A 13465-nucleotide genomic window follows, 5' to 3' on the forward strand; every position below is an offset into this window, starting at 1 on the left:
CTCTAAGGGGATAGGGGAGGGGGACAGATTGGAGGGGGCGAAAGAGGGAGCTGTAACTGCTTCAGAGGAGGAGACAGCCCTGCAGACAGGGAGGCTGGGGCTGGTTTTGGGGGCTGCTACTGGACAGCCTGCCCCAGCACTGGGATCGACTGCCCCCCCCCCATCTGTGATCTCCCCATTTGCCTTCCCACACTGGGGTTGCCTGGACATTGTCCAGGGAGACAGCCATCACCCCTCCAGGGAAAGGGCCCCGAGACAGTGGGGCCGGGGGCAGCATCTCTGTGCCTGGGCTTTGGGATCTTACTCCAGCTTGAGGGGCTGGGCATTACACATCCAGAGCCCCAGAGCCCCAGAGGGTGGGAGAACGTGGGAAGGAACGCCGGGCCATGATGAGAATCCTACCAGGCAATGTGCAGTAGATCTTGGTCCTTCTCCCACCCTTGCCTTTGGCTCTCTCTCCCCTAGATTCCCATTTTTCTTTGCAGATTTGATTTGATGGAAACAGCAACATTATAATTTGCTATGTGTGTGTGTGGGGGGCACATGTGTGTGCCTCTGGGAGGACCCTGTCATGTGCCCTGTAACTTGGGGTGGGGGTGAGAGGAGTGGGAGACATGTCGTGTTCCGCTATATGATCTGACGTCAGAAGCATGTGATTCATAAGAGTGTTTGCACCCACCTGTCTCTGGGCAAATGTATCTGTCTAGGAACCCATGTGTATGCATGTTTGTGTGCTTTGTACACAGATATACAGATGCATCTGTAGGGGTCTGTGTATCTGCCCCTCTGGGTGTGCTTATGTACAAGTATGTCTTTGTTGACTGTGTCTGTGTCTACATGCATGCTCCCTTGTGGCCTCCGTGGGTAAGTTTCTCTGCATGGGCACCACCTCCATGCCCGCACACTCCAGGGTATAGGGTGTGCCGATGGAAGACTTGGTCTCGCTGTGGGGAGATGTATATTTGTGCCTTGCTGTCTATGCCTACTGCTCTGTGTGGGTGCCTGTGGTCCTCAGGGAGTGTGTCCCTGTGTGTGTGTGTCTTTTCTAGTTATGGCACAACAGCAGGATGTGGTTTCCCTAGATCCTCTCTGTTGGGTGGCAGCCAGGCTGATGTTATTTCATAAGACACCTGCTCTGTGCCCCTACCCCAGCCTTTGGTGGAGCCCTGGGGCAGCCTCCATTCCTCCATGTCAGCCTGGTTTGTTCCATCTGTGACCAGAGCCAGCAATCCACCCTCCTAAGGCAGCTGTCCAGTGATCTGTAGCTCCTGGCTGTGGACCCCTGGCCAGGGTTGGGGAGGGACTGCTCTGAAACACTTAGCCAGGGTATATGTTCTGCTGCAAAATGCTATCAGAGAAGAGCCTCCATTCCAATGTTTTTTGGGGTGCAGAGTCTAGACCTGTCAGCCATGTAGTGTGCCATCCTGGGGCAGGTGTGGCGACAGTGGCAGCTCCCTTCATTTGAGTGTAGCCAGGAGCCAGGCAGCCACACGTGTGTGTCCATGTGCCATGGCTCATGCTCCATCCCAGAGGCCCTGGAGGACAGGGATAATAATGGTGACTGTCAGAGGCAGACAGTGGGTGGTAGAGCAGCGCTGTATGAAGGGTACTGGGGAACAGTGCCCGGTAGCTACTGGAGGGGCCCAGGCCTTGATGCAACTTGTACCCTAGCCCTTGTGCAGGAGAGCAATTATGGGGGGGCGGGCTGGAAGGCACTTCTGGGGGACTCTGCTGACTGGAAGAAGAGATTGAGTTGCCAAGTTCATTGGCACCTCCTTGATCAACACCCCTCCTCAGTTGCCTCCACACCCAGCCCCTCCTGTGGTCCCCAGACCTATTCCTGTTCTGCCCTTCCTCCTTCCCTCATCACAGATGGGCAGCTCCTAGCTAAGCATCCACTGCACAGCTCAATATAATTGGAGCTCTGTCCCAGACTTCTGGGAGGGTTGGGGTACCACAACCCCTTATTCTTCCTGCAGGGAACCCACCCCTCTACCCCTTTCACATCTGGAGGACCCCAGACAGAAGAGGGCACCCTGTGCACCTGAGAACTCTAGGAAGAGGTCACTCCGACCTCCTGACCTCCCTCTTTTCCCCACTAATGTCTTCCCCTTACAAGGATCTCATTAGAAACAGCTTCCCATTGAGCCCAGACACCTCCTGCGGGATCCCTGGGGAGATAAAGGCCCAAATCCCCAGGTTTCCCTGTGAGCAACGCCTTCCAACATTAGGCATTCTCCCCCTTCTCCCTGCCATGCCTGTTTTGTCTGGAGCTTTTGGAACTGCGGTGACCTTTCAAGTTACTGACCCATTGATGGAACCTTGCTTTGTCATCTCCCGTCCTAGAACGCCCTTCCCCATGTAAATTTCGCTTCTTCTTGTAAAACTTGACTTTTCTGCTCTGAAACCTAATGGACTCTCCTTGTAGACCTTCAGTTTTATCGCCTGCTTCTCTGATCCTAGAACCCTCCCCGCTCCCCGGTACTGGGAATTGAACCCAGGGCGCACTACCACTGAGCTATATCCCCAGCCTTTTTTATTTTGAGACAGGGTGTCACTACATTGCTGAGGTTCGATCGCCTCAAATTTGCGATCCTCCTGTCTCAGCTTCCCTAGTTGCTGGGATTACAGGTGGGATTACACCACGGCCGGTGGATCCCAGAGCTCTTGGTCCCAAACTTTGAGCACGGGGCTGGCTGCAGCCGGCACAGCTTTTCCCGTGTCTTGCCCGTGAGCTCCTCTAGAAACCGACGGGTGGACGCGATGACTGAACGGACTCCTGTCCCTCCGTCTTCTTGCGGTCTGACCTCAGTAGCTCCTGCTGCAGCGCGCGTAGTGGGAGGAGGCTGAGGCGAAGCTGAGCGCGCTGGCTGGGAGCTGCGGCAGGTGGGCGCAGCCAGGTGAGCCCGGGGGGGAGCCGCCTCCCTGCTCGCATTCCAGGCCGCGCCGGCTGCTGGCGCCTCTTCGCCCCGATTACCGCTAGTGGCTGCTGTCGCTCAGTGGAGCCCAAGGAGACCACGGCCAGAGCGTCCACCGCCCAAGATGGTGGCTCCCGTGTCTCTGTGAGTGTGTGCGGTCGGCGCAGGGGTGCTGGGCCGGCGCCCCCTCCCGGAGCTTCCAGGCAGGGGGCGGACCAGCCGGGACTGGGGGCCTTGTGGCGGGCGGGGGGGCGGGCAGGTGGAAGCAGGGTCTCTGGGGACCCAACCGAAGCATTCCCCAGAGGAAGTCCCCAGCGCTTTGCATCCCATAGGATGGGTGAGGCGTGCAAGGGAGCCTCATCTCATCTGGTCCCTACTCTGCTCAAAGTGTGGACTTCACTTGGTGGGGTCCCATGAAAGGGTCCACAGGAGCCCGAGGAGGAAGCCAGGGACCTCCATCCTGGGGGCACATCAGTTTGGGGTTTGAGGCTTACTGTGTCTGGGGGAGCAGACCAACACAACTGCCCGAAGGGAAGCTCGGGCTGGTTCCCATCTACCCTGCCCGGTGTGGAGATGCAGGATCTGGGACCACACAAGGACTCCCACCTGGTCAGCCTTACTCACAACTGGACGCACACAGTAATGTTTTATTTACACCCTACCCCTGGTAACTTGGTTCCCTCAGACCTGAGGTGGGGGTAATGTCAATGGATTTTTTTTTTTTAATATGTTTTTAGAGCAGCTGGGCCCTATAGAACTTTCTGGCATGATGTAAATGTTCCCTCTACCTGTGCCGTTTAGTCCAATAGTCACTAGCCACATGTGGCTACTAAGTGCCTGAAATATGGCTAGTGTCAACTGAATTTAAATTTTTGTATTTAATTCCAATTAAACAGCCACATGTGACTAAGTGGCCACTGTATTGGGAAGTGCAGTTTTAGAATCTCCACGTTCCAGGCTTCCAGCTGCCTGCTCTTTGGTTCTTTCATCAAAACATCCTAGATCATATCATTTATCCCTCTGCAGAACAGGATGGGATAGCTGGCTTCCAAGTACATAGAAAGGATCTGAGAAGCTTCCAGAAGGTCATAGTGGTCCTGCACCCCTCCCCCATTCTAAGATCCTTTGGGCATTGGGCTGGGCAAGGTCATAGAATCACTGCCTCTTAGGAGGAAAGCATATCAAAAGCAGCTATTTTAACCACACAGCAGGGGTCCACGGTCCCACTGCACTGCTCTGTCTGAAGCTTGCTCTTCCTTATTCTTTCACCCCTCAAATTTTGTGGCATGCCTGCTGGGCATGGCACTGTTCACAAGAAGTAGTTAGCTACCTTTCCAGCCCACGAGGAGTGTCTGTGAGAGAAGGGAGGGGGCCGAGGAGGAAAGGAAGGGATGTGAAGCCACAGAACTATGCAAAAGTAAGCAGAGCTTTGTAAAGTACAGGAAGCCAGGTAAAATGTCATAGGAAGGGTAGGAACATTTGGGCATGTGTGCAAAGGCCCTGGGGATGAGTGGCCACCAGTGGGGTCAGCAATGCTGGGCATTAACAGACTGCAAAGAAATTTGGGCACTTGACCTCAGAGCAGCAGGCAGCCTTGGAGAGATTTGAGGTGTATGTTTGTTTGTTTGGTGGTGGTACTAGGGACTGAACCCAGGGGGACTCTATGGCTGAGCTCTATCCCCAGCCCTTTTCATTTTTTGAGACAGGGTTTCACCAAGTTGCTACAGCTACAGCTGGCTTTGAAGTTGCCGTACTCCTGCCTCATCCTCCCTAGTTGCTAGAATTACAGGTGTGCACCACCACATTTGGCCTAAGCAATAAGTTTTTAAAAGTCCCCCTGGGCTGGGCATGGGTGGTGCTCGCCTGTCATCCCAGAGACTCTGGAGGCTGACGGAGGAGCAAGTTCAAGGCCTGCCTCAGCAAGTCAGCAAGGCCTTAAGCAACTTAGCAAGACCCTGTCTCAAAATAAAAAGGGTTGAGGATGTGTCTCAGTGGTTAAGTGACCCTGAGTTTGATCCCTGGTACCAAAGGGGGGAAAAAAAGTCCCCTTGGTCAGAGAAGAATAAGGATGGAAACCCAGAATGCTCTCAGACAGTGACTATATTAGTCCAGGCAGGAGATGAAGGTGGGCTGAACAAGACCAACAGGCAATAGCATGGAGAGAAGGCATGCAATTGAGGTAGATTTTGGAGGTGGGATCTACAGATCCTGTTGGTGGACCAGGCCCTGGACTGGGAGAGAGGTAGGGTCAGAACTGCAGGTTTCTGGCCAGAGCACCTGGAAAGGAAAAGGGGCTATTTTCTGAGATGAAAATGACTGAGACAGGGGCATATTTGTGAAGATCAATCAAGAGTTCTATGTAGATAAGCCAAGAAGGCAGCTAGAGGGAGGGGATTGGGGACCAGGCTGGGGCTGTATATTTCAGAGTGGTCCACAGAGGTGGTTCTAAAACCTTTAGATAGTTTGAGCTTGGGAAGAGGATGAAGAAATGAACTCCAGAGGCCAAGGAGTGGCTCATAGTGGGAAGGGAAACCAGGGGATGTGGGGTCTTGGAAGGCAAGTGGTGGCACAGAGCTGTAATCCCAATGAGTCAGGAGGCTGAGGCCGAAAGATCACAGGTTTGAGGCCAGCCTCAGCAACTTGTGAGACCCTGTCTCAAAAAAGGGCTGGAGATGTAGCTCAGTGGTACAGTTCCCCTGATTTCAATCCCAGTACAAAAGAAGAAGAATATTAGAATGTTTCAAGGAGGGCATAGTGAGAAGCACCAAATGCCACTCAGAGTACAGGGGAAGAAGACCAGGGAGTTCTCCTGCACCTGGTGACACAGAGTGGGCTGCCCCTGGAATTCTGCTCCTCTGCTCTTGTTTGACCTACTCACCACATGTATTCCCCATGTGCCAGTTGGCGTGCAGGACTGGGCACACAGCAAATGGACAAGATGGTCATTTAGTGATGTCTCAGAGCTTAGGTTCTTCTAATCAGCAGTTTCAGACACAGGTAGCTCTTCCATGAAACCATAACAAATCCTTTTGTTCTTTTATGTGTTTTTTTGTTTTTGAGTCAGGGGTCTTGCTAGGTTGCCTACGCTGGCCTCCAACTCAAGGTCCTTCTGCCTCTGCCTCCTGAGTACCTGGGATCACAGTCTTGCGCCGCTACACCCAACTCTGTAGTTGTTTTAAGCCATCAGCTTTTACTGTGAGGCATCTGCATCTAAGTACTTAGAGATTCAAAAATGAACAAACTTGGTCTTGACTTTCTAGGAACCCAAGTGCAGACATGCGTGGAGAATCCCTGCATTTACCATAGGGAACTTCAGGAGACTAGAAGACAGGTGCCAGCCCAGCTGGGGGCATCAGGAAGACAGGGGGATGCCTGGGCTGCTTTCAAAGCATGAGTGGCAACTGGCCAGGAAAAGGAGGCTCAAGGATAGACAGGGACAAAAGTACCAGCTCTGCATATGTGGAGAATGGCTTTTTTGGAATTGGCTTTGCAAATGGGAACTTCTAGGTGGCTCTAGAGGTATCCAGAGGCTGTGGAGGGTCTTGTTGGCTCCTGGTGAGGTGCACAGACTTAGGCAATGGGGTACCACCGAAGAAGTAGAAGCAAGGGAGTGACAGGTAGATCTGTGCCTGAGCTTGCTTTCTCAGGCTGTGGGGTGAGGGACAAGTGTGGGGGGAATGACAGCAGAGAGATGGAGGCTGCAGCTGTAAACCATGTGAGCTAGTGGGGCCTGAACTGGGCTGAGGCTGGAAAGATGGGAGGCAGAAGGTGGTGCAGCCCAGGAGCTCAGAATGGCCTTTGGGTTCAGGAGGACTTGGGTTCCAATTCTGCCTCAGGTACTTAGTGTTTGCAAAACCTGGGATAGATCACTTAGTCATGGAGCCTCAATTTCTTTACCCACAGAGAGTAACCTTGATCCTCTTCAGGAATCACTGTAAAGTACTCTGCACAGGGCCTGGCTCAATTCACACTGTGAGTGATAGTTACTGCTTACAGTCACACTGTAAGTGGCGAGGCTGGGATTAGTCCCTGAGTCTAACCATCCTGCACTGCCTACCTCCCTCTTTCAGCCATGGAGATCATTAGATATGAGATCATTAGGAGTTGGAGATGGCAGGTTTGGTTGGTGGCTAGACATGACCTTCTGATCCCAAATGGCTTATCCTGGCTTCATGCTTGGGGGGGGGGGGCACAAGCTAGCTACCTTCACTCTGGGGCTCAGCCTCCCAAGCAGCCACAGGTCTAGGCTACTGTTCTAGAATCACTGCTGGGTGTGTGTGTGTGTATACACTTGCATGTGTGCAGGAATGGGAGTGCCAGAGAAAATCCTGTTCTGACCTTCTTCTGATGAGCTAGGTAGCTGTGGGCTGCAGGGGACTGGTCATCCTTTGGGCTAGGAGTCACGAGGTCTGCATTGTAATCCTTGTTCAGCTGTGAACTATTCATGAGCCCTAAGAATCACTCTGTCTCTGGGACTCAATTTCCCCTAAAAATGTCCTATAACATGTGATTGCATAGATGGTGGCAGTCTTCCAGGCTCTGAGTTCTGAGATGCTGCAGCTGTCAAAGCCAAGCTATAGCGTGTCCTGGATGGAAGGAGGCCTTGGAGGGGGTTGGGAGCCTGTACCTCCCTGATGTTGGCCCTTGGTATGAGTGCACACTCCCCAAAGCCCCTGCCCCATTGAGTCCAGTTCACTCCTCAGCCTGGGAGGACTCTGGGCAGGATGAACCCCACCACCCCACCAGAATCTGCCCCCACCATGACGGTCCCCCTAACACCTCTCCCTTGTCTTTTTCATCTCCAGTCTCCCACCGGCAGAGCAGGAATAAACTTTCCAGGCTAAGTTAGATGGATGGTGCCCCTTAGCCTGGTGGGCTGCCCCCCTCATCTCCACACCAGCTCCCCTGTCAAGGGAGGTGTCTGTGTGGTTGGGGAGGGAGGAGGCACAAGCATTTGGGTGGGGGTTGGGGGTCCCCTGCCCCTAGAGTAGGAATGGTGCCCCCGGGGAAGAAGCCAGCAGGAGAGGCCTCCAACTCCAACAAGAAGTGCAAGCGTTACTTCAATGAGCACTGGAAGGAGGAGTTTCCCTGGCTGGACTTTGACTATGAGCGGAAGCTGATGTTTTGCCTCGAGTGTCGCCAGGCCCTGGTACGAAACAAGCACGGCAAAGCGGAGAACGCCTTCACCGTGGGCACTGACAACTTCCAGCGTCACGCCCTGCTGCGCCACGTCACCTCGGGGGCCCACCGCCAGGCTCTGACAGTCAACCAGGGCCAGCCCACTTTCGAGGGCCCTGCTGAGGGAGGTGGGGCCTACAGCAGCCTGGCTGCCACCCCCACCTCCAGGGATGTCAAAGTAGAGGTGGACTCTGCCAAAGTGGCGGTGCTGACCACTGTGTACTGCATGGCCAAGGAGGATGTGCCCGACGACCGCTGCTCTGCCCTGCTCGAGCTGCAGAGATTCAACCTGTGCCAAGCGCTGCTAGGCACAGAGCATGGCAATTACTACAGCCCCAGGAGAGTGAGGGACATGCAGGTGGGTGGCAGTCAGAGGGTCTGGGAGTGGGAGGGAGGACACTGAGCCATTTGGGAGCAGCCCCAGCATGCTAGGCCCTTGTGGAACAGCCAGGCACTTCACTCCTGTCTCCACCCTTCAGAAGCTTCACTGGGGCCTATCACAGGCTGGCACTGGGCCAGCAGTGGGTACAAGAGTGAGAGGCCAGGCTGGCCTTGCACACGGGGCACTCCTCTCACTAGCTAGCCAGAGGAGGCAACCTGGCAGCCTGGGGGCTTGATTGGCCCATAGATGGGTTTTATTGGTTTTCAACTTTTGGGGGTGGGGGTACTGGTGATTGAACCCAGGGGCACTTGACCACTGAGCCACATCTCTAACCCTTTTTATTTATTTATTTATTTATTTATTTACTTTTGAGACAGGGTCTCCCTAAATTGCTTAGGGCCTTGCTAAGCTCCTGAGGCTGGCTTTGAACTTGATATCCTCCTGCCTTTGCCTCCCAAATCACTAGGATTACAGGAGTGGGTCACTATATCCAGCTCACCCTGTTTAAAAAAAAAAAAAGTGTTAGTTTTTAACTTAAAACATCCAGGAGATGAATGTAAAGATCTAGATCTGTGGCTTCTACTAAAAAGTGAAGTCCCCATGCTCTCAGGGCAAGGTATGGGCTTGCCATCATTTCCCCTTACCCTTTGGCTTGCCCCTGGCCCACTGCAAGCTCAAACTCACTCACATGGCCCCTGGAGGCTTACAAGTTGCAGCTGTGTCCTAGGTTCAGCTGTGTGAATCCTGGGGGGCTGGCTTGGGAGTAGGTGAGTTGCATATCATCTTATAGAAAGATGGCGAACAGCACCCAGCTGGCACTCTATGTAAAGTCAGGAGTTGTTAGTGAACGTGTCTGTTGCTAATCTCTGAGCTGAACAGTGGAAGGAGACTCCCAGGAATAAGGTAGACTGGGACCATGTGCAGAAAAACAAAAGGAAAAAAACTAGCCTTCTTAGAGTGCTTTATAGATCATAAAGAACTTTTAAATTTATGAGACCAATAATGAAAATTTACATTTTTAAGTCATGAAAACCCTTTATAAAGACTGGGGGCAGATATTAGCTGAGACCAAGTATTACAGCTGAGAAGACTGAATTTCAGAGTGGTGAAGGGACTTTCCCAAGGTAGCACACAATGAGTGAGTGGCAAGGCCAAGATTAGTCCCTAAGTCTGTCTGACTCCAAGAACTGTGCTCTTTCCACCACCCTGCACTGCCTACCTCCCTTTCGGGACAAGCCTAATTGTCCTCAGGACAAACCTAACTGTCCTCCCTCCCTTTCTCTCCCTGGCTGTCCCAGGTGGCCATTGCCAGTGTCTTGCACACAGAGGCCTGCCAGCGCCTGAAGGCATCCCCATTTGTGGGGCTGGTGTTAGACGAGACCAGGGACTGGCCTGAATCCCACAGTCTAGCCCTGTTTGCCACTTCGGTATCCCCATGTGATGGCCAGCCTTCTACCACCTTCCTGGGTAGTGTGGAACTACAGGAGGGCAGGGCCACTGCTAGTCAGCTCTTGGACATCCTGCAGGCCTTCGGAGTATCTGCACCCAAGCTAGCCTGGCTCAGCTCAACCGTCCCCAGTGACCGCCTAGGGAGTGTCAGCCTGCAGCTCCAGGCTACCTGCCCACTGCTCACCGAACTGCACTGCCTCCCTGGCAGGACAGATCCTGAACCCCCTGCCTACCTGAGTGAATATGAGAGCATACTGGATGCCCTATTCCGCCTGCACGGTGGCCCCAGTTCTCACATGGTCCCTGAGCTCCGGGCAGCCCTGGACCTTGCAGCAATTGACTTGGCAGGACCAAGGCCAGTGCCCTGGGCCTCCCTTTTGCCTGTTGTGGAAGCAGTGGCAGAGGCCTGGCCTTGCCTGGTGTCCACCCTGGAAGCCGCAGCCCCAGCCTCACCGACAGCTGCAGCCCTGGCTCTGGCCCTGCGCCAGTTCACCTTCGTAGCCTTCACCCACCTGCTGCTGGACGCTCTGCCCTCGGTGCAGAAGCTTACCCTCATCCTGCAGCCGGAAGAGCCCGACCTGGCCTTGTTGCAGCCCATGGTGATGGCGGCAGCAGCTTCCCTCCAAGCCCAGCGCTGCTCAGGGGGAGCCCGCCTCCAGGGCTTCCTGCGAGAACTGGCACTCTCAGACCCCGACCGGGGCGGTGGGCGCTGCGCCTACCGCAGCCTGGAGCTGGTCGGCTACTCAGAGGCCGCGATCAGGGACTTGGAGCGGCTGCGGGGAGCCTTTCTGGACTCCATGCAGAGGGGGCTGCGGGACTCCTATCCCGGGCCCTCGCTGGACGCCGTGGCTGCCTTTGCGGCGATCTTTGACCCCCGCCGCTATCCGCAGGCCCCGGAAGAGTTGGGTGCGCACGGCGAGGGGGCGCNGCGCTGGGCGACTTCGCTCTCTTCAAGCGCGTGGTGTTCAGCCTGGGGCCGCTCAGCCCGCGGGCGCTGTGCACCAAGCTGGCTTGCGAGAACTCGGAGCTGCACGAGCTCTTTCCCGACTTCGCTGCCCTGGCCGCTTTGGCTTTATCTCTGCCCGCGGGCGCCGGCCTCCTGGACAAGGTCGGCCGCAGTCGCGAGCTGAGATGGTGGGGACAGAGCGCGACCGGGGAAGGCCGGGGAGGCCACGTGGTGAAGATCGCCGTGGACGGGCCCCCGCTGCATGAGTTTGACTTTGCGCTGGCGGCGGAGTTCTTAGAGTGGATGGGGGGAGGGGCTCCTGGGATCCCAGCTCACCTGAGGATGGCTTCCTCATTGCCCCTTCAGCCTGCAGCCCTGGATGCTCCAAGGGCCAAGCCAGACTTGACTATGCTGCAACCAAGCTGACCTACTAACTGTGGTCTACCTAGCTAACCCTCTACCCCTGCTGAGCTCCTAACCCTGGGGGCTGCATGGGAAGAGGGGCCTGAGCAAGTGGACAGAGAGGCTAGCTACGTAAGGTCAGGGCATCGGAACCCCCCATTCCCACCTCCTCCCTTTCCAGAATTTGGTGAGAAGTAACTTACCCTTTCCCTTTCTGGACCCCACGCACATTTGGCCCTAGAAAAGTTGGGGGTTCTTGGTTGGAGGAAGGAAAACTGGGTCTTGGAAATTGAGGGAAAGAATTGGTCTTTGTTTCCTAGCCCAACACTCAACAGTATTTCTTCTTTTTAGGTAAGACAGGAGAGCAGATGACTGTGCTTACTTTTTGGGGTGCTGGGGATGGAACTCAGGTCCTCATGCACACTAGGCAGTTGCTCTACTATTGAACTACCCCCCAAGCCCCGTGTTTGTTTTTACAGATTTTTTTAAAAATTAAAAACTTTTTTTTTTTTTTTTTTTTTTTGAGATGGAGGTTTTTGCCATGTTTTTCAGGTTGGCCTCAGTCTCATTAGACCATGTTCTTTTTTGACACACAGCACAGCATACTCTGCATGTGCTCATGGTTCAAGGGCACAATGGATCATGGAGATTGTGGTGTCCTTTCTCCCCTCCCTGCCAGTAGACTGCCTGAGGGCCTTTCTGTATATGACCATGTATATAGACATACAAATCTACAGATGTGAAATAAATCTATCCTTTCATAGTGTTAACACATAAAAATCAAAAAGACTTCTTTTGGTTTTGCAATGACAGGGTCTAAAAAAGTCCCAAATGGACTGGATTTCTTTCTTTTATATACCTCGCCCCACACCCCTGGACTGGATTTATTTCTAATTTGCTTAAAATCTGGTTGTTCAAATTCCTAGCTCTCTTTTGCCCTTGCCTCAGACCTTTAAGACCAAAGATTGCAGACCATGGTGCTGCTGTACCTGCTGCCCCTAAGGGCTGGCCTCTGGCCTGACCCAGGATGCTTAGGGTTTTTATTTTACTTTTTGCCTCCAGGGAAATGTTGTTGGGACCTCACCAGGGCTGAGGAGCACAACCCTTAGACTGATGGATTTTCCATTCCCTTTTGTCAGCCCTTCCTGTGAATGGTGTGGGATATGGATAGAGGGAGGGGACAGCTAGAGAGTGAGAGGGAAGGGGGCTGATCTTTTCCCAAGCCCCCTGAATTTGGGCTTCATTTGCAATAAAGTGGAAACCCAGCACATTTTGCAGTCTTCATGGTGGTATGTATGTCAGGGGCCAGCCCTATCTCTTCTGTCCCCTGCCTTGACTGACCTCCCCTGGGGAGTGCATTTGGACCATTATGCTGCTTCTGTCTATAAGTGTGGGAGGGTCATCCTTCTGGGCTGGGAACCCTCAGCTGTGGACTTCCTGCCTCTGCTTGCCCACCTGTGAGAGCCCACCAATGGGGCCTATGATTTCTGTCTGCTTGGCTGATGCCACTTTGTGAAGAAACAGGAGTTTCTGCCCTGGCTCCACACCCAAGACCATCGGCCTTTTGTTCTGGCTACAGAGGTAGGAAAGAGCCCTGTGGTTCCCCATTTCAGACCCTGCCCTTCTTCCTCCTGCAGCAGGCCCAGCCTCCAGTGCCCCCAGCCCCCTGCTGGCCTCCTTGCCCCTGCCCACTCGGCCTCTGCAGCCCCCGCTGGACTTCAAGCACTTGCTCGCCTTCCACTTCAATGGCACCGCCCCGCTCAGTCTCTTCCCCAACTTCAGCACGGTACGGGTTGGGTTGGCGGGTGGGTGAGTGTGGCCAGCTGGGGAGGTGGGCAGGGAGGGTGGCTCAGAGGCCAGCCTCAGCCTCTGGGTCTAACCAGGAGCTCATTTTCCTGCAACATCCCCTACAGTGGTTAAGAGCCCCCTGAATAGGGACCCCTGGGCTCAGTAGAGGTTAGGGAACAAGATGGTGTCTCCCCTATCTTGCCATCACTACTGCCCAGAGATGGTAGGTCTCCCTTGAGTTTTTGGTGCAGCGCCTGTGGATAAGCCACGTGTCTCTGTGCAGTCAGTGTGCTTTTCTATTGTAGTTTGTGTCTTTGTAGATCTTTGTGTGTTGTGTGTGGATGGAGTGTGTATGTTGGTGTCCTGTGTGTGTGTGAGCAACTCTTTGTGCCTGGGTAATTG

At 54.0% G+C, this 13465-nt stretch overlaps 2 protein-coding genes across 2 annotated transcripts in view; both read left to right on the forward strand.

Moving 5' to 3' along the window:
• The window catches only part of Znf385c (zinc finger protein 385C), a 52309-nt gene that overhangs the window by 30775 nt on the left and 8069 nt on the right, over positions 1-13465 (forward strand). Inside the window, exon 3 of the mRNA XM_048791352.1 lies at positions 12913-13061. Within this exon, the coding sequence (XP_048647309.1) occupies positions 12913-13061 (149 nt within the window). The remainder of the gene's footprint in view (positions 1-12912; positions 13062-13465) is intronic.
• Positions 3087-12545, forward strand: CUNH17orf113 (chromosome unknown C17orf113 homolog). The gene is given in 4 exon segments (XM_048791319.1): positions 3087-8454; positions 9777-10851; positions 10854-11172; positions 11174-12545. Coding segments are annotated over 4 exon segments (1977 nt in total). The 5' UTR covers positions 3087-7911; the 3' UTR covers positions 11214-12545.

Source organism: Marmota marmota, unplaced genomic scaffold (assembly GCF_001458135.2).
Source record: "Marmota marmota marmota unplaced genomic scaffold, marMar, whole genome shotgun sequence".
In the NCBI taxonomy this organism is placed as follows: domain Eukaryota; kingdom Metazoa; phylum Chordata; class Mammalia; order Rodentia; family Sciuridae; genus Marmota; species Marmota marmota.